This window comes from Mustela nigripes, chromosome 6 (assembly GCF_022355385.1).
Source record: "Mustela nigripes isolate SB6536 chromosome 6, MUSNIG.SB6536, whole genome shotgun sequence".
In the NCBI taxonomy this organism is placed as follows: domain Eukaryota; kingdom Metazoa; phylum Chordata; class Mammalia; order Carnivora; family Mustelidae; genus Mustela; species Mustela nigripes.
Window position 1 is genome coordinate 57,868,557 of NC_081562.1, and position 27,185 is coordinate 57,895,741.

Genomic DNA, 27,185 nt, shown 5'->3' on the forward strand with positions numbered 1-27,185 from the left:
GATATTCTGATGCTTATTACTGCAGACCACATATGAAATTGACTAAGAGCGAGTTATTTTCATTTATGTGCTCCCAATCAGCCTACACACATCTCAAATACATATATACCTTATATATTACCTTGTTTTTCTTTTTTAAGATTTTATTTATTTTACAGGGAGAGAGCAAGCACAGGCAGGGAGAGCGGCAGGCAGAGTGAGAGGAAGAAGTAGGCTCCTTGCAGAGCAGGGAGCCTGATGCGGGGCTCCATCCCAGGACCCTGGGATCATGCCCTGAGCCAAAAAGAGATGCTTAGCGAAATGAGCCACCCAGGCACCTACCTTCTTCTTCTTTCCAGCATTGATCCAGGACAAGGGTGTTATATTTTTTCTGAGCTAGAGCATGCACCATTTGTACAATATAATTTAGGACTTTAGTAGGCACTATTTTGTGTTACGTGATTATTTTCTGAATAGTAGAGTTATTTCTCCATCCAAATATAAAATGTGTGAGGAAAGGGCTGTGTCTTAATTGTCTTATATTCCTTGGAGCAGCTAGCATGATACTTTGCTGAATAGTACAAGAAATTGAGGAAAGTTCTTGAGTAGTTATGTATCTGTCTAAATAAGATAGAAATGACCACATTCTGCACCCCCATTCCATCTCTTTCCTCTGGTTAATATGTTGCCTTGGGGAAGAACGAATGGTATTCCATGAGTATAATCATGTATCCATAGGGGTCACTGAGACCAATTTTTCTGTGTCATATATAAGAAAGGAATCTATATCATATATATATGATAAATGTAATTCAATATGTCGTATATATATAAATGTATATATGTAAATATATACACTATATATGACATATTGAACTACACTCTGATGGGGTTCGTGGCCTTGGCATAAAGGTTCATTTCCAAATTCAACAAGCTCTTAAGAATTCCCACCCAGCTATATTCCAGGACCTGCGCACAAGGTCAGAGATAAACCCACTTCCAAGGCACAGTCCTAGAATGTTGCTACCAACGTAATGAGGAGGACAGAAATAAACAAATTAAATTTTTTGTGTGTGCTTAGGAAAAGAAATGTACAGGAGGTATCAAGAGAAGTTAGTAAGGACATCAAGAAAGGCTTCTTGGAGGAAGCGATTCCAACGCTAAGTCTACAAAGGAGAGCTACTTGACATGGGAAGGGTTGGAGGTGGAGGAGAAGGCATTTGAGGAGAGGGAAACCATGAGCGAGGGCATAGTGCCCTACAATGGTGTGGTGTGCGCAGGGAATTACAAAGGAGCAGCTCGAGGTTGCTGGACTTCAAAGTGAACATTAGATAAGGATAATAAATGTGCCTGAGCAGGACAGGCACAGGGTCCTCATCACAGCAGACCTCTCATGCTATGCAAATAAGGAACTTGATCTTGATCCTGTCAGCGATGGAGAGCCATTGAAAGTAAAGGAGACACATGCAGAGTTTTGTGTTTTGCTCTATAGTTTACTCTGGTAGCTGTGTTGATGGGTTTGATGGCAACAAAACCAGTTTGGAGACTGTTCAGGCCTGAACTAGAGCAGCATTCATAGTAGGGATAGACAGAGGAGGTCAGCTCTAAGAAATACGCAGGTGGAGTCGGCATGACTTGGTGATTGGAGGGATGTGAAGAATGAGGAGGGGGCGGAGGGAGGACTTAACCGATTTCTGCAAGAATGACAGGATCCGTGGTGGTATGCCCGACTGATTTGGAAAATACGAAAGAAAAGACAGATGTCTCCAGGGAGGTTATGACTCGAGTTTGGACATGTTGAGTTTGAAAACAATCATTCCATTTCTAGGAGGTGATTTTTTTTTTAATTTTTATTTTTTATAAACATATAATATATTTTTATCCTCAGGGATACAGGTCTGTGAATCGCCAGGTTTACACACTTCACAGCACTCACCAAAGCACATACCCTCCCCAATGTCCATAATCCCACCCCCTTCTCCCAAACCCCCTTCCCCCAGCAACCCTCAGTTTGTTTTGTGAGATTAAGAGTCACTTATGGTTTGTCTCCCTTCTAGGAGGTGATTTTTGACAGAAAGATATATAATCCTGAATTTCAACTCTAAACTACTGAATCATCAGGTTATGGTTAGTAGTTTCAACCAGGTTTCCCAAAGTGTGGTCTGTGGCTCCGCAGATGGAATTCACACAGGAATTTGTTAGAAATGCAAATTATCAGGACAGCGCCAGACCCACGCTATCAGAATCTCTAGGGCTGGAGTCAGGAATCTGCTTTAAAACACTCTGCAAGTAAGTTGTGACGTTTGAGAAACACCATCTTAAACCACATAAATGGATGAGACCACCCCAAGAGAGTATAAAAAGAGAAGTTGCTGACATCTAGGAAAATTCCATCTTATGCAAGCTCTATTTTCAAATATAACCTCTTGATTACTTCTCATCTCCTCTGCTAGCAGGCTAGCCCTACCATCACCATGCCTTCAGATACTTTTAGAACAGTCTCTGTTCTATCCACTTTCGTAATAGCTTCATGCTTTACTCTCCTCAGAGTAGTCAGAGTAAGAAGCACACTCGTGACCAGATCATTCCTTCCATCTGAAACTTCTAGGGACCTTTAACTCATCTACAATAAAATGGAAACATGTGCTGTGGTCTGCAGGTGGGCTCATTATGGTAATCAATCTCCAAGATGGCTCCAATGATCCTGCTATCAACCCTAATCAGACTGTATCAGGCTTGGTCTTTGGGACCAATAGAGCACGGCAGAAGTGTGGCATGAACTGAATGCTATGTCAGTTCTGAGATTATGTTATAAAAGACATTGTGCCTTCTCTCTTGATCTCTTGGATCAGCAGTTCTGAGGAAAGCTAGGTGTCATGGCATAGGGACACTAAAGTGACGTATGAGTGACAATGCAGTGTGGTCTACATGGTGAGAAATGATTCGGCTAACAGCTGTGCGAGTGAGCTATGTAGGAAGTGAATCCTCCCACCAGTCCCAGCAGGCTGGCTGTTGCCTCATGAAAGACGGACCAGGAACCACCTAGCTTCAGGACTCCTGAATGGACCCTCAGTAACCATGGGATGGTTAGAAGCTGCCAAATTTTGAGGTAATTTTTATGTTATTCGATAACTGGTGCCCCTTGCACCACTCTAGACTCCTCTCCCTTCTCTTTTGTTCTCTGTCCCCTGCTAATCCTTACAGGAGAAGTAGGTTCCCATTTCAGCAGGTGTTGTCTCTACAGGAATGCTCTCCTCCCAGAGAGCCATACTTGATTCATTTCCTCATTGTGGCTTTAATTTGTGTTTCCCTAATGGAGGATTATGAAAAACATCTATTTATGTCCTTATTGCCATCTGTATATTCTCTTACAGTGAAATGTTTATTTGTATTTTTTGGCCCATTTTCTAACTGGCATGTTTGCCTTTTGAGTATTGAGTTTTGAGAGTTCTTTGTATATTCTAGAGGCAAATCCTTCGTTGGGTGTGTAATTTGCAAATATTTGCTCCCAGCATATTGTTCTCTTTATTCTCTTAACAGGGTTTTCAGAGTGAAAGTTTTAATTTTGATGAGGTCAAGTATATCAGATTTCCCTGTTAAGTAATTTTGCTGGCACGTCTAAGACATGTTTGCTTAGTCCTGAAGGACTTAGGCCCTGAGGATTTTCTCCTATTTTTTTCCCCTAAATCTTTATAGATTTACTTTGCACCTTTAAGTCTGTGATACACATTAAGCTAATTTTAATGCAGTGTGTGGCAGTGAGGTGTGGAATTTTAGGTACATAAAGTGTGAGGTGTAAGATTCACTTTTTTGGTTCCGTTTTGTTTTGTTTTATTTCTGATGTCCATGGACAAAATGTCAATGCTCAGCCTCATTTGTCCAGGATTTAGATGTTCATTCTCCAGCACCATTTGTCGAACAGGCTGACCCCCTTCCAGTTAATTACGTTTGTACCTTTGTCACAAGTTAATGGGGCATATTTTGTGGATCTCCATTTGGGCTCTTTGCTTTGTTTCACTGGTCTGCGTGTCTATTACTCAGTCCATACCATACTGTTTTGACTACCGTAGCTATGTAGTACGCTTTAACATTAGGAAGAGTCATTCGCTCCCACCCTACTTTTTTCTCTTTTAATATTTGTTTTGGCCATGCATTTTAGAATAAACTTTTCTATGTCTACAGAAAACCTTGCTGGAATTTTGATAGAAATTGTAATAAATATGGATCAGTTTAGTGAGAATTGATATCTTTATTATGTTGAGTGCTGTAATCCATAAGCACGGTGTGTTTTTTCAACTGTTTAGGTCTGCTTTGATTTCTTTTGAATTAGATTTTGTAGGGTGCCTCAGTGGCGATCAGTTAAGTGTCTGCCTTCAGCACAGGTCATGATCCCAGGGTTCAGGGATTGAGTCCCGCATCAGGGTCCTTGCTCAATGGGGAGCCTACTTCTTTGCCTGCTGCTCGCCCTACTCGTGCTTACTCATTCTCTCTTTTAAAAATGTCTTTAGGGGCACCTGGGTGGCTCAGTGGGTTAAGCCTCTGCCTTTGGCTCAGGTCATGATCCCAGGGTCCTGGGATTGAGACCCACATTGGGCTCTCTGCTCAGCAGGGAGCCTGCTTCCCCCTCTTTCCCTGCCTGCCTCTCTGCCTACATGTGATCTCTCTCTCTCTGTGTCAAATAAATAAATAAAATCATAAAATGTTTTTAGAAATCAGAATTTGTAGTAGTTTTTAATCATACAAGTCTTGTGCATGCTTTGTTAGATTTACACCCAAGTATTTCATTTTTTTAGAGCAATTGTGAATGATGTTACTTTTTAAGTTTTAGTTTTCATTTATTCATTGTTATGTATAAATGCAATAGATTTTTCTGTATTAGTCTAATATACTTCAACCTTGCTAAACTCACTTATTAGTTATAGCATAGTTTTAAAATGAAGATTCCTTAAGGTTTTTCTATGTAGATAATCATGTCATCTGTAAATAGGAGTGGCTTCATTCCTCATTTCCAAATTATATGCTTTCTATTTTCTTCATGCCTGATTGCATTGGCCAGAACTTTCAGTACCATGTTGAATAAAACCGATGAGAGCACAAATCCTTGAATTGTCCCTGACCTAGAGAAAAAGCAGTCAGTCTTTTACAATTAAGTATGAAGTAAACTGTAGGGGTTTTTTTTTTATTTGTTTGGTTGGCTGGTTTATTTTGAAGATTTTTTTTTGAGTTGAGTTTTATTTCTAGTTTGCTGAGAGTTATCATAAATGGGCACTGGTTTTTGCAAAATGCATTTTCTGTGCATTTCTATATCAATTGATATGGTTATTTGATTTTTCTTCTTTAGGCTGTTGATATAATGCATTATGTTAGTTGATTAGGCTTTAAATAGTCTTGCATACATGGAATTAATCTCACTTGATCATGGTGTATTATTATTTTTGTACATTCCTGTATTTGATTTGCTATTATTTCATTAAAGATAAAGATTTTTACATCTAGAGACACCTGAGTGGCTCAGTTGTTAAGCCTGTGCCTTTGGCTCAGGTCATGATCTCAGGGTCCCCGCATCAGGCTACCTGTTCAGTAGGAAGCCTGTTTCTCCCTCTCCTGTTCCCCCCTGCCTGTGTTCCCTCTCTTGTTGTCTATCTCTGTCAAATAAATAAAAAAAAAATCTTAAAAAAAAAAAAAGAATTTTTACATCTAAATTTATGAGAGATTGGTCAGTATTTTTACTTTTTATTGCCTTTGGTTTTAGTGTTAAAATATTTTATGAGGGTAAAACTGGCTTAATTAAATGAGTTTAGTAGTGTTCCCACTTCCTATTTTCTGAAAGGAAGTATTGTATTTTTAATTAATAGGTTATTTTTTTCAAGATTAACAATGTTGTTCTGGAAAAGGCATAAATATTATTGGACATTAGGAGAAGATGGGGGAGAGCCTTGTACCTTCCTTCTTCACATTTAGGGGATTCCTCTCTGGGGTCCACTGTGTATTCATCAGAGTGGGAATCCTGGTCTAGGAGAATCCAAGTGTAGAGGAAATGTGTCTCTGATGTGTGTCTTCCTACTCAAAGGTATTTTAAGAAACACTAAAGAAGGATTAGAGATTAGTGCTTGAGTAAGGAGCTTATTGGACAGCTAAAATTTTGATTACTTTCTAATTACTTAGTGCCTGCCCTTTAACTCTCTGTATGTGATTAATAATACTTTCCCATCTGTCAGAAAGTATCAAGAACCAAGGATTATAAATATGAAACATAATTTTTAGAAGCGTTTTTATGATATTTCGTTCTTAAATTTGCATACAGTAAAAATCCTGGGAGTTACAGATCTCCCGCTACAATCATGATACCAAATAATCCCACCACCCTTTAAAATCCCTCGCCTTGTCCCTTTACAAGCAGTCGACTTCTCTCAATCCCTGGCCACTGAAGAGGCTAGCAAGTCACCAATTAAGTAAACTGGTAGAACTCTTCTGTCTCCCAGAGGCAGTATGTACTTCCTGGTGGTTAGCCTGGCTACTCAAATCCTCTAAGACTCAGTGGCAGCAGGAGTAGTAGAGAAACAGAAAGAACAACCACTTGGAACAGAGAACAATGGGTACAGTCCCTGAAGATGCAAACTGACCAGATCTCTAGAACTCCACAGAGTCTTGAACGATTTTTAGGTCTCCACAAGCCCAGCCGAATGTGGTTGAGTTTCCTGTCTTCCACACATCCCCTTGTATCCCACACTTCCTCTTTTTTCATTTTTTTTTTCTTTCTAGAAGTTCAAAAATTTCTTTTTTTTTAAATTATCATTTCCTTTCTGTTTTAAGAACTTCCTTTGTCATTCTTTTAGTGTAGGTTTTCTGGTGATAGATTGTCTTAGTCTTTCTTTATTAGGATGTCTTTATTTCCCTTCGCTCCTGAAGGATAAATTCAGAGGTGACAGTTCTATTTTTATCAGGACTTTAAAAATGTTGTGCTACTTTCTTCTGGCCCCATGGTTTCTGATGAAAAATCCTCCATCATTCCATTTTTTCACCTCTAGGTAAGATAGTATATATATATTTTTAAATTGCTTTCAAAATTTGTTTTGTCGTTAGTTTCGTCACTTGATTATGATGTGCTTTGGTGTAGATTTCTTTGGGTTTGTCCCATTGGGGTTCGATAGCTTCTTGATTCCATAGGCTTTTGTCTTTCATCAAATTTAGGAAATTTTCAGCCTATTTTTTCAAGTACATTTTAGCCTCATCCTTTTCTCCTCTCCTGGAACTCTGATGACATGAATGTTAGATCTTTTAGTTTCCAAGTTCTCGGGTGGCTGTTGTTGTTCTGTTGTCGTCGTCATCGTCGTCTTCTTCTTCTCTTTCTTCTCCTTTTCTGCCTCCTCCTCCTTCTTTTCTATTTATTTTCTCTCTTTTAATCAGATGGGGTAATTTCTACTGTTCTAGTTTCAGGTTCACTGATTCTTTCTTTTGTCTTCTTTCTGTTGTCAAGCCCATTCATTGAATTTTTGTGTTTGTTATTGTATTAGTCTAAAATGTTCATTTTGTTCTTGTTACCTTGTTATTGCTGAATAGTGGTGAAAATCCCCCACTTGGCTTCCTCTGACACCATTCTGGTAAGAAGGAAGAGGGTGCCTCGTTAGCACTGGTTGGAATGAAAGTCTAAGATCCCTATGTGGCCTTCTCTGATACTACTTCGGTAGGGGGGGGGGGTAGGTTTACCTAATTATAGCTGGGCCTGGATGGAAGTCTCGACCCTCAACCTGTGCTGATGGGTTTGAAACTGGCCTTTTTTCCCTAAAAAAGATGTTGGATTTTTCCCCATGGCATAAGGTGATTTTTGTCTAATTTTTTTCTGTCTTACTAGATTACATCTTTTCTGGTCATTTGTCTAGAAAGAGTAGGCTTTTTGAGAGTTTTATTTTTTTTAAAGATTGTATTTATTTATTTGACAGACAGAGATCACAAGTAGGCAGAGACACTGGCAGAGAGAGAGGGGGAAGCAGGCTCCCCGCTGAGCAGAGAGCCCAATGTAGGGCTCGATCCCAGGACCCTGAGATCATGACCAAGCTGAAGGCAGCAGCTTAACCCACTGAGCCACCCAGGGGCCCGAGAGGATTTTTTTTTTTTATCTGCTCCTGTTTGTGTTTCTGGGTTGCTGCCTCTCTTCCTTCTAGTCCAGTATATACAAAACTAAAAGAGAGCTCAAGGAATTTACTGCCACATTGTTCCTAGAGCACTAAATTCCCTATTTGGTCTCTCTTCTTCTCTTGACCTTTTAAAATACTCTTATGTTTGTTCTATATATAATATTTAGGAATTTTAGCTGTACTTAACACAGGAATGGGGAGAAGCATATCTACTCCATCTTGGTCCAAAACTGGATGGAAAATAAATTTTTAAGTAATTAAAGCAATTAGAGGATTTTCTAATCATAAATCCTTGAGTGCTAAATTAGAATCACTTTATTTTTTTAAAAGTTTTTATTTATTTATTTGACAGACAGAGATCACAAGTAGGCAGAGAGGCAGGCAGAGAGAGAGGGGGAAACAGGCTCCCCGCTGAGTGGAGAGACTGATGTAGGGCTTGACCCAGGACCCTGAGATCATGACCTGAGCCAAAGGCAGAGGCTTAACCCTCTGAGCGACCCAGGTGCCCCTAAAATCACTTTAGAAGAGTTTTTCCAACTATATACTTGGTCGTACATCTCATTCCTCACATTCCATTCTTCTGGCTTTCCCTGGGAAAGAAGTGTAATGGTACAACACCCTCCTCCTTCCTCTAACAGTGAGGAAAATCCTGTTATCAATGAAGGTGGTTTATCTTTCTCAAGTGTGTTGGGATGGAAAAAATTGAGAACCTTGGCACATTTTGGTATATGACATGAAGAAACTGAGGCTGGAGGAGGTGGCATTCTTGTCACATAGCAGAGATGTGGTGAGATCAAGCCTGCACATGGGTCTACAACAGTACTGTGCAAACAAATCACCTTGAAACCTTGTTAAAATGCAGCTTTTGGGTCAGTAAGTCTGGAGCAGGCCCTGAGGTCCTGTATTTTTAACAAACACTCGGGTGATATGGACGCTTGTACATTTTGAGTAAGAATACTCTAGAGCATTTGGCTTATTGCTCTTTTCACTGCCTGTATGAGTTGTAGTCCTTCAGCAAAGAAATAGAGAATGGGTGAGGGTTTCACAGAAAAGAAGCTCAATATCTATGTGCCTTCTAAGAGTAGAGGAGGTCTGAATTGTAATGGAGACCAGAGGTGGGAATGGAAAGACTCATCCAGACACTAAATATTCTACTGGCTCTGCACTGCATTTGCTGCTTCAAAATTCCTCTAATTTTGGTGAAGACCAAGGTTATTATTATTTTTTCATTAAAAAAAAAAAACAAAAAACATAAGCTTTTTAGCTGCCTATGTAATCTGCTTGGGGCTGTCAGTTAAGAATCTATCTTGCCTGGGAAGGATAAATTGACCTTCTTCCTCTATAACTTTATGGAGTGCAATTCTCTAACAAGTAACAATTTAGGGAGGGCACATTACAATTCACTGGCAAGGCACGAGAGAGACCAGCAACATGTGCATCTCGGTCTATTCTGCTTTGCTATAATATAATAGAAAGATAGCAGAATATGCAAGGTGTTTCCAGATTTAGGCCATGATCCTGGCTCCACTACTAACTTTATACACAGTCTGGAGTAAATCACTTTATTTCTCTATGAAAAATTTCTCAAAAGAACTTAATGATGCTAGCCTATGGACTAAGGTCTAAATAAAGTGATGTACAAATTAATACTAGTGGCTCAACATAATGGAAAGACTGCAGCCAAGGGTACCAATGAGTTGAATTGTAGCCGAGCCCTGTGCTCTGAAGCCTTTGATGTGGAAGATTCAGCAATCAATTTTCAAATAAATGCCATCAGTTAAAAGTTATCAGCTATACGTTGGGCTCTTTCTCTGTCAAGTACCACTGAATTTTGTGTCATTTTTGATTTGCGGTTCTATCTTACTGAGGAAATATATCCAGAACTTATTAGAGAGAGAGATCGTATACTTTTCAATGTCCTTGCTCACACAATCAGCATCCCAGTGTCCCCACTGCAGCACGGGACACTATGATTTTGTTTATCTTTCCAGTTATCTAGATTCCCATAAGAATTATGACATGATGCTTGTGTGGTGGGGATTGACGTATGACTGGGGTGGGGTGTGTGTGTGTCAGGGAACCGGATGGAATGGGAGACAACAAGGACAGTGGTGGGAATGGAGGAAGACAAGAGATTGCGAATCACAAACCACGAATATGCCCCTGGATATCAGCACGTTGTGTGCACTTGTAGTTTCAACACCTACTGATTCACAGGAGAGTGCCCAAGTCAGTTTTGTGAGAGTATTTCACTTGTCGGAAACCTCCTACGCCTGTCCCCGTCTCACCCTTTATTCTCCAAACTTCTTTATACGTGGGTTGGTGCTCTAAGCTCCTAACAGTGGGATTACGAGGCATGTGGGTATTACAGGGAGATAAATCAGGAGGCATAGATCCTTTATTCATCTGCTTCGAAGAGGGCGACTGGGCGGTTTATGGGAGCAACATTCAACTCTGTGAGTATTTCTCAACTTCTGGTGTTTAAGTAGGTTTTAAAATTGAAAGGCTTTGTGGGTGGTGGAGGGTTGATCTGGCTCTAAAATAAAGAAATGGACGAAAGCACACTGAACCAGCGGGCCTGGGCTGGGGCCGGGAATGAAACTGGGAAAAACATGAAGGAAATACATCCAAACTGCCTTATAATGTCATGCAGCCAGCTAATAAGTGAAACTTGGTTATTGAGAGGTTGCTGCAAAACTTGATTACTCAACTCATTTTGAAAGAACCCCACACTGACTCCTTCTTTTTTGTGGCTCCCAGTTTTCTGGGAAAGGAGGGATCTGGGGCACTAAGTGACCACAGAGCTAACAGTTCTTTACTCCCAGGGTGTCCATGAAAGAGACCAAAATACAAAAGGGGGGACATGAGAGTGTGAGGATAAGGAGAAAGAGAGTCAAAAGGCAGTCAGAATGACCCCAGTGCTGTGTGGGTGGCTTAGCCTTCTCCCTCTGAGGCCAAAGTGTTTGTTTGTTCCAATCCGAATGAAGATACTTGAGTTTTTTTTTGTTGTTGTTTTTTGTTTTTATTTTTGGTCTTTTCATGGCTTTGGTTAGGGTCTTCCTTGGCTCTCCAGATTATTTGATTCTCTCTGCCTCAGCAGGACCCTGGTGATATTTATTGGCCCAACCCCATCAGTGCAGGGAGACCACTCCTGCACCTATCTCCTCCTCACCCCTTCTCTTAGCCCCCCCAACAATAGAATTGTCTATTTGCCTATATCTATGCCAAGAAGGGGAGACCTGGAAGTCTGGGGGTGATGATACCAGCATCAGAGATCCTGACTCAGGACCTTCTGATACTGCTCTGCCTTAGCTGGGGTTTATGGATGATCATCCTCCTTAGCTTCTTACTCTGAACTCTGCTGCCTTGCATCCAAGGTGACACTAACCCTGATTCCCTACAAAACTGTGCTTTGACGTACTGCTCTGCTGAATCCACTTCCTTCTGCAGAACAACAGTTCCTACTCTTCAAAAGGGGAAGGGCTGACACTGCTTTAAAAATAGAAAGCCATTCCATCTCACAAAGGAATGAATGAATTTCTTGACACTTTTGGAAGACAAAAATGGGAAACATCTTCTTCCTACAGCTGAAAGCAAGTCTGACACTGGATGGAGGATTATTTAGCCTGGGGATGCCCTTTTAATTCCTAGGAAAGCATGGCCAGGATAAGTTTAGTCTCTGGTGATATGCGGCATAGACAAGATTAACTTCCAAGGCAGGGAAGGGTCATATTTGCTCTGTTCCTCCCAAATGGTTTTACAGGGAGAACTGGAGGACACATCCATGACAGAAACACTCTACGAGTTAGATTGTCCTATCTACTCAAAAATGAAATATTATACATGAAATGCATAATAAATACAAAGTTTTTACCCATGGTGCAAACCCTGAGGATCAGGAGGATCCAGGGACGAATGAGGCAACTGTTCTATAATGCTTTTGTAAGAGAATACCTTTATATAATGCATTATGCATACCTAGAGAGGAACGGGAATGTCATCTGAGCCTGCGACTTCAAAATCACATATATAAATATGCAAAAGAAATTTACAAGAGAAAAGGGGAAGTATAATCAAGGAAAGATGGAAGTCAAGTGTGATTTTTAAGTTCTTTGGGGCTGCTTTTGGGGCTGTCAAGGGAATCCAAGCTTACGGCAGAATTTCAAGACCAGTCATAAATTAATAGGGTATTGGAGGGATACAGAAGATGACCCAGCAAGTGCTGGTGACAGTCATCTCTCTGGTATGTGACAAGGGCTCTTCAACCGTTCGCCCAGGAGAAAGTGTATAGGAAGGGCAGGTGAACCTGTGTCCCAATCACAGATTTGTTTGTTGGCTTCCTAGAAGGTCTATTACATAGTTATTATTTTTTTGAGCACTTTTCACCAAACACTTATTTATATTATGCCTTTTACTTTTCTCCATAGCTCTAAAAAGAAGGTATATTGGATTAATTTCATAGATGGAATGAGGTCCAGACAAGTTATGCAATTTATCCAAGGTCACATAGACAGTTTTTGTGGAGCAGAGATTTGAAACTATCTATTTGAATCTAAAACACATAGTCTTTACATTGCATTGCCCCCGAAGGGTAATACGGCTGATTAGTTTACCTTAAACCCTCATATTATAGACTCTAGATCTGACACAGTGGAGTCCTAGATAGAACTGCTAGATCAAAGTAGAAGACACCCAGTAAAATTAGAATTTCAGATAAATAACAAATAATTTTTTTTGTATAAGTATGTACCATGAACTATTTAGAATATACTTATAATAAAAACCCCATTTTTCTTGTATAAGTATGTACCATGAACTATTTAGAATATACTTATAATAAAACCCCATTTGTTATTTATCTGAAATTCTAATTTAACTGGGTGTCCTGCATTCTTATTTGTTAAATATGGTAATCCTAATCTAGTAAACTCCCCAGATGAGAGAAGGAAAATTTGGGCTTTCTTACTATTTTGAAAGAATTGAGAAGTCCAAAAATCTTGATTGGAGAGAAATTCTCTAGTTTTCCTCTGTGGCTTTGTCAGAGCCGGGATGTGCCAGCTACTGGTATAAACTCAGAGAACAATGCTACTCTTGGCTGCCCAGTAGCAGTTTCCATGGTCCCAACCACACTTGGAAGAGACACAAACTTTGCGTGTTTACCAGGGCAAGAGAGGGGCCACAGCACAAGAACTGGATTCAGTGAACAGACGAACAGGCAGCCCATTTCCTAAAGCCACTGAGAGCTTTGTGAAGTGAAGACCAACTGATGCCTTCTTTATGGTTTGGTGGAGAAATCACAGGGTCTGGCTCTCATCACCCAAGTTCGAGGTAGTAGTTCAATGTTTCCATTTATTTATTTAACGATTAAACAAATATATACAGCACATCTGCTATGTGCCAGGCACTATTCTAGGTTTTGACAGAAATGAACAAAAATGGAAAAATAAGCCCACTGGAGCACATTCCAGTGGGGAAATAAGACAAGATCCGTGGCATAAGCAAGTAAACCTGGCCAGGTTTGCCATCCCTGGTACCCACTCACAGATTAGTCAATGCGTTTCTATGGAAAAAGTTGAGAACTAGCAGGAGAAAATGAAAATAGTAATTGAGGAAAAGAAGAAAAGGAAATAAATATCTCTTAGGCCAGGATAATAATTTAAATTGATTTTGAAAGTAATAAGAAAAAGTTGATGAACTTGAAGTCATACAATATAAAATTTGAGGCATGTTCAGTGTGGTGGAGAAAGAGGAAGATAATTAGCATGGGTCAAAGATAGTCAGGGAGAGTTGAAGCTGAGAATATTCGCATAAGTCTATAATTTATAGATCATATAAATAAATAAATCTTCCAGGTAGCAGAGCATGGAAGTGTTTGGCTCAGGGTAAGAGATTAGGGGTACTTAGAAGTTCTTTGGAGCTTTTTAGACTCTTCCTTCCTAGGAGAAGTATTATCAACTTTTGTGATAGAAAAGAGAAAGAAGAAAAGTCATCCTTTAGCTTAGCATATTTACTTTTAAATTTTATCTTGTTAAGACATCCCTATTTGTACTTGAAGAATGACAATGTACGTTTCTACAGCTAACATCAAAGTCTGTGAAAATCATATTGGATAAGTCCATGATTTGGATAGGAGAAAATGTTGAATATTTCAGAGAAATGGGTGATTAAAGAACCTCATGTCTGAATATGGAGTTAAAGCATAAACCTACTCCTGAATCATCCTCCATTGATTTTCTTGTGTGTGTGTGTGTGTGTGTGTGTACTGGGATGTATCTCATACTACACGGGTGTTAGTGTCCCTGGTTCAGAGCTCTCCTTGTTATCTCCCAGAACTAGGAGAGGAGTATCTTGATTACACACGGCTTAAACAGTGTTAGGTACTGTAAAATAAAAAGCCCATAAAATGTGAGGCAATAAACATTAAGAGTCAGGCTATTGTGTAGTAGGGTGGAAAATATATTAAACTTAAAGAACATATCAGTGCTGTAAAGACTATAGATAGCATTCAGTCCATTGTTCTGTCTTCACAGATGATGATCACAGAATGGGAAGTACTTATCATAATAGATTCACATGGAAAGCTCGTGATAATTTATTGAAACAACACATCTATCTAGATTTTTCGTTTGCAATCTATCTGTTGTCAGTCTGCATTCCACTACATTGAGTGATTGATTTATACCATATTTTCTTGAAAATCTCTTTAAAAAATGATTGATTCTTCCCTTTTGAGACAAGAAGAAGTCCTGAGCTTTTCTGACTTTTCCGGTGAGGGTCTAAGAAGCAATGGTCCCTGTACCCTGAAGAATCTTTTTTTTTTTTTTTCCCCTCTCATCATCTAAGGAACCTGAAAGAGAACCATCAGACACTCAACGACATCAGAATGAGCGACAACACTACTTTGGCTCCTCCAGCTTCAAACCAGGGTCCCACTACCCCACGCAAGGGGCCCCCCAAGTTTAAGCAGAGACAGACTCGCCAATTCAAAAGCAAGCCTCCTAAGAAAGGTGTTAAAGGGTAAGACCAAAATGAAAAAGACTTTCTATTTTTTCCCCCACAAGCCTGCTTTGATTTTGAGAAATTAATGCTCCCAATATTAAATAGACTTAGAAAGATTTCTACCCCATCCTCTCTTTTCCTCTCTACCACAGTCTTTACTGAATCAATTAGTTTTTAGCCCCGGGATGCTTTCTCTCTCACCCCCCAGGCTGTGGTGACATTTAAAACGACAAATGGAGCCGGTCATAGCAACCTTTGACTTGACCTTCCAGACTTTTCTTGACCACTCCTCTTCACCAGTACACCCTGTGGTTTAATTTGGAATACTAAAACACAGGCCATTTCCAGAACGCAGAGTTTATTTTTATGGCTTCAAATGTTAAGTCTTCAATTCTTTATTTTTCTCTTTCTCTTCTTGGCAAAATCCAATTTATTCTTTAATATATATTCATATGTTAATTTCTCTTTTGAAGCCATTACTGACTCTCTTAGACAAATGTGATCATGACTTCCATGTCTGCATTTCATACATTCAGCTGCGATAACCTCTATTGTTTTACATTACATTTATTTATTTACATCTGTTCTCTGAGATTGAAGTTCCTCAGAGAAAATTCATTTTTTTCTTAATTCTATGTTTAATACAATGCCTGGCACATAGTAAATGCTTGATAAATGCTTTTGTACTGCTAACCAAATAGATGAATTAATCATTTTAATGTCTTTCATACTGTGTTTTCATTCCAATTTCTTCCTTCCTTCCTTCCTTCTTTCCTTCCTTTCTTCCTTTTAAGATTTTATTTATTTATTTATTTGACAGAGAGCTCAAGAGAGCACAAGCAGGGAAAGCAGCAGAAGAAGGAGAAGCAGGCTCCCTGCTGAGCAGGCAGCCTGATGTGAGACTCTGTCCCAGAACTTTGGGTATCATGACCTGAGCTGAAGGCAGACACCCAACCTACTGAATCACCCAGGAGCTTCCATTCTATTTTCTATTTTTAAAAGTGGAGCTTGACTAAATTTCCCCAGGGATAGTTCTAGTTAGCTCTCAGTTGTCTTAGGCTAGATTTTTATGAGGGGCAAATCTCACCACAGAGACACACTGTCTGAAACCAGCCTGAGTCACTTTGTCTTTTCCCTAGGTCAATGCAAATAAAATATTTCTCAAAGACAAAAACTTAAACCTCTTCCTGCCCCCTTAGTCAGGAAGCTGTCAGTAGGAGACATTTCAGGATCCTTTCACTCTGATATCAGCTAATTTTTCTTTTTCTCTCTATAGGTTTGGAGATGACATTCCAGGCATGGAGGGGCTAGGAACAGGTGAGCCTCCCAAGACTGTGGACTTTCACTTAGAATTTCACCACTATCTATTCTTTAGGCCTCAAAGGGCAGTGAAATAGCTAAGGCAGCAAGCAGATCCTTGAAGACATAGAAGTGTGGGGGGTTAGCTTAATCACCTCAGTAAATACACATGTGCCCTGAGGCAAAAACTCTAATAGAAATCAAGCTAAGGCCCAAAGATACTAAATCCTCTTGTTCTGTTAAACAATGCTTGAGGACATCAAGTTGTAGACTTTCATGGTAGAAAGATTCTCAGCGTTTGTCTATCCCAACTTCATCATTTCTTCAGAAGAGAAATCTGAGACAAAAAGGAATGAAGCTACAGTAGGAGGCCGCAGAGTGAGGTATTGGAAGCAAGGGAGGAGCCTGGAGAACTTTTTCACTCTACCAGACAACGCACTCCCTAACCACCGTCCTCTTTTCCCAGATGCTCTGGCACCCAGAACAGGGCCTACACACTGAACGTACCCAATCCAAGATTTTTCAGTTAGCTAGAATAATTGGATTTGTTGGATAATGAATGAAAATGACTGGCTCTTCCCTTTTAAAATACTAAACTGTATTTTTTAGAGCTATTTTGAGTTTGCAGAGACCTTAAGCAGGAAGTGTAGAGCTCCTGCATACGCCTGTACGTAGCTTCCCCTATTATCAGCATCTTGCATTGGTGTGGTGCATTTGTTGTAAATGATGAGCCGGTGTTGGGAACATCATTATTAGTGAGCATTCATAGCTTATATTAGGATCCATTCTTTGTGTCGTCCAGTTTTGACAGATGCACAGTGTTGTGTTTCCATAACTACAGGTACATACAGAATAGAGGTCTTAAAAATCCCCCATGTTCTACCTGCTCATCCTTTCTCCCACCCTCCACAAACTCTTGATAACCACAAATCATTTTACTTTCAAAAAAATTTTGCCTTTTCCAGATTGTCATATGGTTAGAAGTATACAGTCTATAGATTTATAGCCTGGCTTCTTTCACTTAGCAATATTTATTCACGTAAGTTTCCTCCACGTCCTATATGGCTGTATGGCTGGATAGTTCTTTTTTTTTTTTTTTTTTAACCACAGAATAATATTTCATTCTATGGCTGTATCACAATTTGCTTATCCTATTAAAAGACAAATCGTTGGGGCGCCTGGGTGGCTCAGTGGGTTAAAGCCTCTGCCCTCAGCTCAGGTCCCGATTGAGCCCCGCATCGGGCTCTCTGCTCAGCAGGGAGCCTGCTTCCTCCTCTCTCTCTGCCTGCTTCTCTGCCTACTTGTGACCTCTGTAGGTCGAATAAATAAATAAAATCTAAAAAAAAATAGACATTTTGTTGCTTCCAAATTTTCACAAGTATAAATAATCCTGCTATAAACACCACTGTGAGAGTTTGTATTTTTTGTATTTTTAAAAATATTTTTATTTATTTATTTTTTAGAGAAATAGCAAGTGACAGAGCTTGAGAGGAGGGTGGTGAGGAGAGGGAGAAGTAGACTTCCCAATGAGCAGAGAGCCTGATGTGAGACTCAATCCCAATACCTGAGCTGAAGGCAGATGCTTAACCAATGGAGCCACCCAGGTGCCCCATTGTGCAGGTTTTTGAGTGAAGGTATTTTCAACTCATCCAATACACTTTTGATAAATGGTGTGATTAGTAATCAGTGTCCTTACCAGGCAGTTCTTAGTGTATTTGCTTTTTACAGTCAAATGTCACTCCTGGGAGCTCAAATACATTTTCCAGCTATTTTCTAAAGCTCATTTGCTATTCTCCTAAATCAACTGCTTCTGTATTTTGGCCAGACTACATAAGACCAGCAGATTTCCTTTGGGCTCTGGAGGATATGCTTAACTCTGCCAACGTATTTGGAACACTAGAAAGAGCTTTATACTGAGGGGAGATCTGAGATCTTTGGCTTGGTTTTAATCCCACTCTGATTTTTTTTTCTTTTGGTAGGTATTTAATCTCTTTGGGTTCCAGTCAGCTTCTCTGTAATTCAGGGATAATGATATTTTATTGCCTGAAGCAAAAAATTGGATTAGTAGATGCCTTGAGATTACTTCTCAGTATGCAACTGGATATATTAGGCATTTCAAAATCTAAAGGAACTAAAGAGTGAGTCAGAGAAGCCCAAGGAATGCATCTGAATGGGCAGGGAGTAAGAAGGCAGTGGATTTCCAGATCATGGGAATTTAAAATGCTTCTATTTCTCATTTTAACTCTTGGCCTGACTAGAATTCCACTTGTGTTCTTTCCATAGTCATTGTGCTTTGAGGAGACCTGTTTGATCAGTGACCTGCACCCCCTCATGCTAGCTCCAGTCAAAAGCCTTGGGTCACCTCTCCAAAGAGCTACAGAATGAAACCAATGGAGATACCTACCTGGGGTGGGGGGCATCAGAACCGTGCAAGGGATTAATTAGGCAGTCAGTCTAATCCTTCCTGGGCTAAGGGCAATTATAGGTAACTTTCTGGTTACTGAGACAATGAATGGGAGAGAGGAGTGAGGTGTCTCCAGCCAAAGGATGTCTTCTGGAGCACAAGAAGGCTTCTCAAGGCTCTGGGGGGCAGGGTCAGTGAGGCTGGCTTACAAGCTCTTCTTCCCTCTCTTGCAGACATCACGGTGATTTGTCCCTGGGAGGCATTCAGCCACTTGGAACTGCATGAGCTTGCTCAGTTTGGGATCATCTGAGGCACCAGAGGTTCTGCCATTCTCAACAGCAGCTGCTGTAGTTTTAATTCCTTTTGCCCTATTGATCTGCCAGAGTCTTGAAATTCAGCTGTTAGGAAGTGGTTTCTTCCGCTGACAGTCATTTCCCCTAAATTGCTGCAAAGAGCTCTCTTAGCGTCAGACCCTCTCCTGCCATATAGTTCAGCTCAGAATAGTGGATGCAGATAGACTTGTTCAATCATTTCAAACTTGACCACCTTTTCTTATCAGCTGCTTAGAATTCATCCATAGTTCTCTAAATATTGTTTATTTTTGAAGTCCTTCAAATCTATTTAAAGGCATTCCCTGTAGTTAGTAGCAGCTTTTAAAGATAACATTTATGTCACTCCCTTCCCCTTCTCATTTAATAAAGGACATACTGACCTTGAATCTGATGATGCAGCTGTAGTAAATGCTGTATGCAAATATCTGATACCCTGTTCTGAGAGCCAATTAAACAAAGAAACAAGCACAGGGCATATGAAAGAGCGTGGGAGGAAGAGTCAAGCCCTGATTCTGCTTTGTAACTTTGTGAATCGTGCACGTTCTGGGTCTTAATTTTATGGAACTGGGTCATCCCTGAGGTCCTAAGCAGCTTGTACAAATTGGACAGCCTTATGTTTGATGGAAGACTGGAGATTCAAACTCAGGAATCTGATAATGTGAGCCTTCCTCTCCCTGCCTTGTCTCAGCTGATTGAAAAGATTTAGATGCTAGAAAGTTTAGACTTAGATGCAAAGGACAGGGGGTTGAACCCTCTAGATAAAATGATGGGTTGCTTCACCGTGGAGGTTGTGTCAAATGTAATGTGTACGTAACTATCTTTCCTCAATACTTTCAAGGCAATTGTGCAATTCAAAGCCTGCCTCTGTCTGACTTGGATGCTTTGGGTACGGGCTGTATTAATTTCTTCATTTCAGTTTTGTAATCTGTGGTGAAAGAATGGAGTAAATTAACTGAAAGGAGAGGTGGGATTATAGAGAGGAAAGAGAGAGGCGGGATTATAGAGAGGAAAGAGATCTGGGTTCCAATCCTGACTTGACCAGTAAGTTACTCTGTAATTTGGGACAAAGTTTTCTCCCTTTGGATCCTCTAGGTTGCCTGAATCAGATAATATAAGGTTTGAGGTGGTGATAATTCCATGGTATTGAGGCCTGCAGAGTCTAAATAAGAGAATTCAAGGAGCTCACACTCAAGAAAATGTCTTGTGCTACAGGCTCCACACCGTTTTGCACAAATGACCTACTGACCTCTAGCCAGAAGACTAGAAGCCCAAGGAAGGCATCTAGATTAGTGTGGGGAAAGGAGACTGTGGACTTCCAGACCATGGGAATTTAAAGCACTCCTATTTTTTTTTTTTTAATTCTTCACCTGATTAGAGTTCCATTTCTGTCCCCCCACCCCCACCCCTTAGCAGAAAAGAAAAAGTACAGAAGAAAAAATAAAATATAAATTCAAGAGTAGAATAGTGACACGCAGGAAGAGAAGCCTGGACGTGTGCCTCCCCCTCCAGGAGGGACCCCAACCTCTGCCCATGTCCCTGTTTTCTGTCCGGCGGTGGTTCCATTTGATAGCCAGGGCCCCGGGTTGAGCCTCTTTCATTCCCATATGCCTCTTGGTGATGGAAGTCCTGGTTCTTGTCCAGCTAGGTGAGACTCTGGTCCACATTTGGCTTACTTTGCAAATGTTTCTCTAAACATTTTAAGATGCACCCAGAGAAACATACTCAATGGCCAGGCTGGAGAAAGACCTAGAAACCCTGCTACATGAAGAACTGTTGAAGGAAAGGATAATATTTAGCCTAGAGGGGGGAAATGATCATTACCAGCAAATATTTGAGAAGTTGTAATGATCAGGATGAAGTAGATATATTTTATGAAGTATTCTGGCATTTGGCGGTACACTGGAACAGATAAATTGAAAGCTATTCAAATCCCAGAATCCTATTCTTTCCATCTCTAATTCTACATCTACCATTTTTTTTTTTATTTCTAATAAGAAACAAGAAAGCCCTTCTTATATAAATGGCACCTAGGAAAGAGATAAAGGTAAATCATGGTCCCCATCAAAGTCCTGGCAGCAGAGATGCCACACTCAGAGTAACTGAAGAAGTTTAAACAAAGGGACTATTTTCTTTTTTAAGATTTATTTATTTATTTATTTATTTGACAGACAGAGATCACAAGTAGGCAGGGAGGCAGACAGAGAGGGAAGCAGGCTCCCTGCTGAGCAGAGAGCCCGATGCAGGGTTCAATCCCAGGACCCTGAGGCTTAACCCACTGAGCCACCCAGGCACCCCAACAAAGGGACTATTTAAAAAGGCTTGGGGTAGGGGTGCCTCACTGGCTCAGTCAGTAGAACATGTGACCCTTGACTTTGGAGTCTTAAGTTCAAGCCCCACATTGGGTATAGAGCTTACTTAAAAAGAAGGAAAGAAAGAAAGAAAGAAAGAAAGAAAGAAAGAAAGAAAGAAAGAAAGAAAGAAAGAAAGAAAGAAAGAAAGAAAATAAGCTAAAAGAAACTTGGGAAAGGATAAAGTGTATCTATAAAAGGTAGACAGTAACTTGGGGCTAGCCACACTGTTGGGGCTACAATGTTTCCAACCTTACACCTGACTGGAATCCCAGTACGTCTTCTCTATAAGAAAGGCCCCCGGAAGGGCCACAGTGATCACAGTGATCAGCCCACAGTGATCCTGAGAGTCATTGGGAGGGGGTGGGGAAGAGGCTCATCGACAACTCAGTGTTCTTCTCCCATTCTCTACTCTCCTGTTGATGCCTCCCATTGGATAAACTCAGTTGGAAGTCAGAAGACAAAGGAGCCCATTTCTCTGGTCTACGGTTCACTTCCAACAGCCGGGATCAGGTGGAGAAGGGTGGAGAGTGGATGCGAAGGGACAAATGGGGACGATCCGGCGGGGCACAGGAAGCAAGAGCGGATGTCATTTGTCCACCGGCGATTGTTAGTTGGAGTTGGGAAATAAGCCCGGGCATGTGTGAAACCTGCGGAGGGAGAGGAAGGGCAACGTCAGATAGGAGAACACAACAGACAAAAGAGAACAATCACAAGAGGAAGTTCTAGTATTTAAGGGTTTGGAGAATTTGTGGAAATGTTCTGACACTTTCTTGATGATAATAACCACTGAGGATTTCTTGAGAAAAACACAGAATGTGGTTCCATTCCAGATTTTCTGAATAAAGTTCTGCAGGGGTGAGATCCCAAATCTTTTATTTTCCGCAAGAGGGGCTCCAGGGTATTCTTTTAAAGTTGTGTCAGTTTGAAAACACAGATGTGGTCCCAGGCTATGATGGGAACATTAGGAATTAGAAAATTCCCGTTGCCACCCAGACCGATGGGTGGGTCTGGGTGCTGACATAGGGTCCATGTGCCCCTCATAACGTATGCAATAGATGTGAGAACAGGAACTAAGATTTGGGTGTCCCAACTCTTAGATTGACAGAATAGACATGCCTCATGACTTCAGACCTAACCCAGTTTAAATGCTTCTTAAATTGCACAGAATGTCAGAGAGTTTAGAATGTAAGTGTTAGACTGAAGCAGTTCCAAGAAATGTAGAACCAAACAGGCACCATGACTCCCAGGTGAACCTCTTGCCATTGTCTCGAGTGGTGGTCACCCTTCCTCTGTAGCCTATGTCTCTCCCTGTCCTCATCTTCCTCCTTTGACTGAAATGGGGGGGGGGATGAGGGGGAAGGAGACAGGGGAGACAGTGTCCTTCCTTCCTTCTCCACCCCTTTTCTATTTGTTCACATTATTGGATAGAAGTTGGGGTTGGTGGTGTTGGTGACATAAGCACCAACCCTCATTCTAGAGCTTAGGAGATTACCATCGGAGCAGAAAATCATGTGTAAGGAGAAAATTCTCCTCCAGAGTGCCCCACCGCAGATAAACAAATGCAGCTGTTATTAAACAATTGAAACTGTGCAGTTTGCCTCTATTTTTTTTCCTTTGCACAATGAGAAAAACAAGAATCACCATAAACTGAGGAAAGGAAGGAAAGTATTTTCTCAACAACTAAAGAAGTGAGGGGAAAACACACATAGAGAAAGATAATCAGTTAGACTAAGATTCTGCACAAGAGGAAAACCAGTCACTCGAGACTGATCAGCACAGCAACTAATATTATGACAACTGAGCAAATATAACCCTGCATTGTTTTAAAGAGAGAAACAGAAAAGGATTTCTATTTTAGAAGAGGCCAGAGGGAAAGGCATAGGCCACCAAAATTGCGTGCTTGTATAAAATAGCATAATGCTTTCTGCAACTCCAAATGATTTATTTGACTCTCCTCTTACTTTTTAAGGGCAGAGTCAGACTGATGGAAACTCGAGTTTAAAACAAGAATCGTAAACTTAAAACATAAATCCACATCAGTCTCACCATGCCTTTACAGCCAAACAATCAGGAGGGGTGAGTTCTGCCCGGCTGTGTTGCCCACGATCCGCTGGACATCTTGGGCTCAGTGTTTGAAAATAGAGTAAAGATATTGGACTAAATACCAAAGGAAGCAAGGTTCCTTGCAGTATAAAATTCTAGAAACCAAATAGACCTGAGCACATTTCAACCATGAAAAACCATTCTCTTTCTGGCCAGAAGATCTAAGGCACTGAGTCCCCAGCTCTTTTCACGTATAATACTACCACCTGCTGTAATGAACGAGCACCTCATGGACCCTTGGAAGACCATCTCTATCAGAAAACTTGTAAATCCATGGAGCTCGTTCTGAATTTGTCCCCATTCACTGACCTGTTTCAGTTGTTGTACTCCATGGGTATTTATCTGTATTAAGTGCATGCTTATTTGTGCCCCAAGATAAACATTAGAAGAATATACACGGGAACAAGGTAAATCTCATTTTCACCCACTGCCCTCTGTCTCCCGCCCATTCTCAGGCAATCCCTGTTACTAGGCTAGTGTGAATACGGCCAGAGATGATCTTACGTGCATGCATCTTTCCCTTTGCATGACGATCACATACCGTAGTCACTGTTCCATACCTGCTTGGTCACCTTCTTCTTCTTCTCCTTCTTTTCTTTTTTTTTTTTTTTTTTAAAGAGTTTTTTATTTATTTGACAGACAGAGATCACAAGTAGGCAGAGAGGCTGGAAGAGAAGGGGAAGCAGGCTCCCTGCTGAGCAGAGAGCCTGATGCGGGGCTCGAGCCCAGGACCCTGAGATCATGACCTGAGCCAAAGGCAGAGCCTTTAACACACTGAGCCACCCAGGTGCCCCGCTTGGTCACCTTCTTATGCGGGGGATTGCCCCATGTCTGTACATTTTTATGTTCTCTCTCTCTATATATAAAATCTATCTATCTGAATAGATATCTATCTATCCATCTACCTATCTATATACACACACTTTTCCTAACACTCTTGTCTACATATAATACTACTAAATTTTTATTTTGCCTGAGATTGAGCAGGTTTTCATGTTTTAAAATCACATTTATGAAAAAATCAATTTTACATCTTTATTAATTGCCTTCTTATATGCTTTGCCTATTCTCTGATAAGATGTTTGATCTTTGTACTGAACTGTAAAATACTCATCTCTAGCTAACTGTCACTCTCTCTATCTGGCTGAAAGAAAATACTTGTTTTTTATGTGTAGTAATTTTCTTTTCCTATTTGGTTTCTTAGTTTTTTATATTCATTTATATTATTTTTTATCATGTAGGTGTTTTAGATTTTATGTAGTCATATTTATAAATTTTAATGACTTCTGTGTATTTTTGTTTTACTTAGGTTTTCCCCTTCCAAATTTGAAAAAAAAAAAAGCTTTTACATTTTCTCCCAATTTTTCTTTCATTTCTTTCCTTTAAATCTCAGATTCATTTGAAAGTTATTGTTGCAGAGAATATTTTTCCCAGGTAAAGAGCCATATATCCCAAGAGAATTTATTTATTTCACAATCTGTGTTCCCACTACTTTATTGAATCTCTACATTCATCACAGTGGCTCTATTTCTGTCATTTTACACTGATCTGTCCATTTTTAAACAGATACCAGCTTCAGACTATGTCGTAAGATCTGACAAAACTTTCATTGTCTCAGTATGATTATTTGTTATACATTTTCTGGATATTATTGTATATTTATTTTTTCATTTATAATTTAAAAATCAGCTTGTCTAGCTCCTTCCACTCTCATCCTGCACATGAACCCTCTGAAAAATTATCTTGGAATTATTTTTATTGTGGTTTAAAAAAAAACGTGAAATATACTCTCTTAAATTTTTATGTACAATATTGTTAACTATAAGCACAATGTTGTACAGCAGATCCCTAGAAACATCTCACCTTGTATGACTGAAACTATACCTATTAACTAACAACTTCCCATTCTCCCCAGCGCCTGGTAACCTCCATTCTATTCAATATAAATGGAATCATGCAGTATTTGTCTTTCTGTGACTGACATATTTGACTTACCATAATATCCTCAAATTTTATCCATGTTGTAGCATATGACAATATTGTCTTCTTTTTCATGACTGAATAATATTTCATTGGATATATCTGCTCTGTTTTCTTCATTCATCTATCAATGGACATTTAGCTTGTTTCTACCTTCTAGCTATTTTGAATAATGCTGCAAATAAACATGGTGGTGCAAATATCTCTTTGAGATCCTGATTCAAATATTTGGGGTATATACCCAGATGTGGAATTGCTGGATCCAGTGATAGGTCCATTTTCTTTTTTTATTTTTTGAGGAACTGTTATAGGGTTTTCCATAGGAGATGGACCATTTTACATTCCAACAAAAGTGCACGAGGCTTCCAATTTCTCTACAACCTTGCCAACACTGATTTTCTGTTTTATTTTGTTTTACTTGGTTGTTTATTTTTTTTAATGGTTATTCTAACAGGTATGAAGTAATCTCATTTGTGTGTTTTGAAGAGACTGTCTTTTCCGCGTTGTGAAGCATGACACCCTTATTGATCATTTGACTGTATATGTATGAGTTTACATTTTACATTCTAGTCTGTTCCATTGATCTATATGTCTGTGGTTATGCCAGTACTATACTGTTTTGATAATTGTGGCTTTGAAATATGTTTTCAAATCAGGAAGTCTGGGGTCTCCAGCTTTGCCCTTTTTTAAGATCATTTTGGCTATTTGGGGACTTTTGTGATTCTTTATGAATTTGGGGTTATTTTTTATATTTCTGTCAAAAAGACTATTGAGATTTTCATAAAGATTGTATTGAATTTATAGGTTGCTTTGCATACTACATACCTTTTAACAATATTAAGTTTTCTAATCCATGAACATAGGATATTTTCATTTTTTTTCCCATTCAGTCACTCTATGTCTTTAGGCTGGAGAATTCAATCCACTTTCATTATTGATAAGGAAGGACTTATTATTGCTTTTTTATTAAATGTTTTTTGTCTGTCTTGTATCATTTTTGTTCCTATCTTCCTCTCTTGCTGTCTTCTTTTGTATTTCATCAATTTTACGTAGTCATATGCTTTGATTCCTTTCTCATTTTCTTCTGCCCATCATCTATAGGTAATTTTTTTTTTCTAGTTAGTATGTTATTTTCATAAAGCATCTTATCATGATAACAATGTATTTTAAGCTGATAAAAATTTCAATGGTATACAAATACTCTACACTTTTGCTCTTCTTTTCTAGGTTATTGGTGTCACAAATTACATCTTTTTATATTATGGATCCTTGAATATATTTTTATATATTCTGCTTTTGTTTTCTAACTTTTGTTTTTTAACTTCTAAACTAGAATGAAGGTGGTTAACATAGGGCACCTGGGTGACTCAGTTGCGTAAGCAGTAAGCATCTGCCTTTGGCTCAGGTCATGATCTTCATGATGCCAGAGTCCTGGGATTGAGTCCACATGGAGCTCCCTGCTCAGTGAGGAGTCTGCTTTTCTCTCTACCCTTCTCCCCCTGCTTGTGATCGCTCTCTCTTCAAATAAAGTCTTTTAAAAAAAGTGATTAACATACCACCATTACAATATTACAATATTACAATATTCTTTGTCTATATATTT

The 27,185-nt window shown here is 39.7% G+C and overlaps 2 protein-coding genes across 6 annotated transcripts in view; one reads left to right on the forward strand and one right to left on the reverse strand.

The window, feature by feature from the left end:
• Positions 1–13,099, reverse strand: part of ARHGDIB (Rho GDP dissociation inhibitor beta) — a 36,029-nt gene extending 22,930 nt beyond the window's left edge. The window contains exon 1 of the mRNA XM_059402654.1: positions 13,081–13,099. The gene's annotated coding sequence lies outside the window, so the exon portion shown is untranslated. The remainder of the gene's footprint in view (positions 1–13,080) is intronic.
• PDE6H (phosphodiesterase 6H) lies at positions 2,961–19,997 on the forward strand. 5 transcript variants are annotated; one of them, XM_059402657.1, is made up of 4 exons: positions 2,961–3,088; positions 14,958–15,131; positions 16,390–16,430; positions 19,050–19,997. In XM_059402657.1, exons 1-4 carry the CDS (start codon positions 3,063–3,065, stop codon positions 19,124–19,126), a joined length of 318 nt encoding a protein of 105 aa, XP_059258640.1. In that variant the 5' UTR covers positions 2,961–3,062; the 3' UTR covers positions 19,127–19,997. The 5 variants fall into 5 exon arrangements, with proteins under 5 accessions (XP_059258640.1, XP_059258638.1, XP_059258641.1 ...); XM_059402655.1 differs by lacking the exon at positions 2,961–3,088 and adding an exon at positions 6,280–7,007; XM_059402658.1 differs by lacking the exon at positions 2,961–3,088 and adding an exon at positions 10,458–10,570.
• The last annotated feature ends 7,188 nt before the right edge of the window (positions 19,998–27,185 follow it).

Bases quoted from the DNA above. Each gene is read 5' to 3' on its own strand.
- PDE6H (XM_059402655.1), top strand. From the start codon at position 6,934: ATGTTGTGCTACTTTCTTCTGGCCCCATGGTTTCTGATGAAAAATCCT. The intron at 15,132-16,389 runs GTAAGACCAAAA...TTCTCTCTATAG, and splicing joins CCTAAGAAAGGTGTTAAAGG to GTTTGGAGATGACATTCCAG. The intron at 16,431-19,049 runs GTGAGCCTCCCA...CCTCTCTTGCAG, and splicing joins CATGGAGGGGCTAGGAACAG to ACATCACGGTGATTTGTCCC.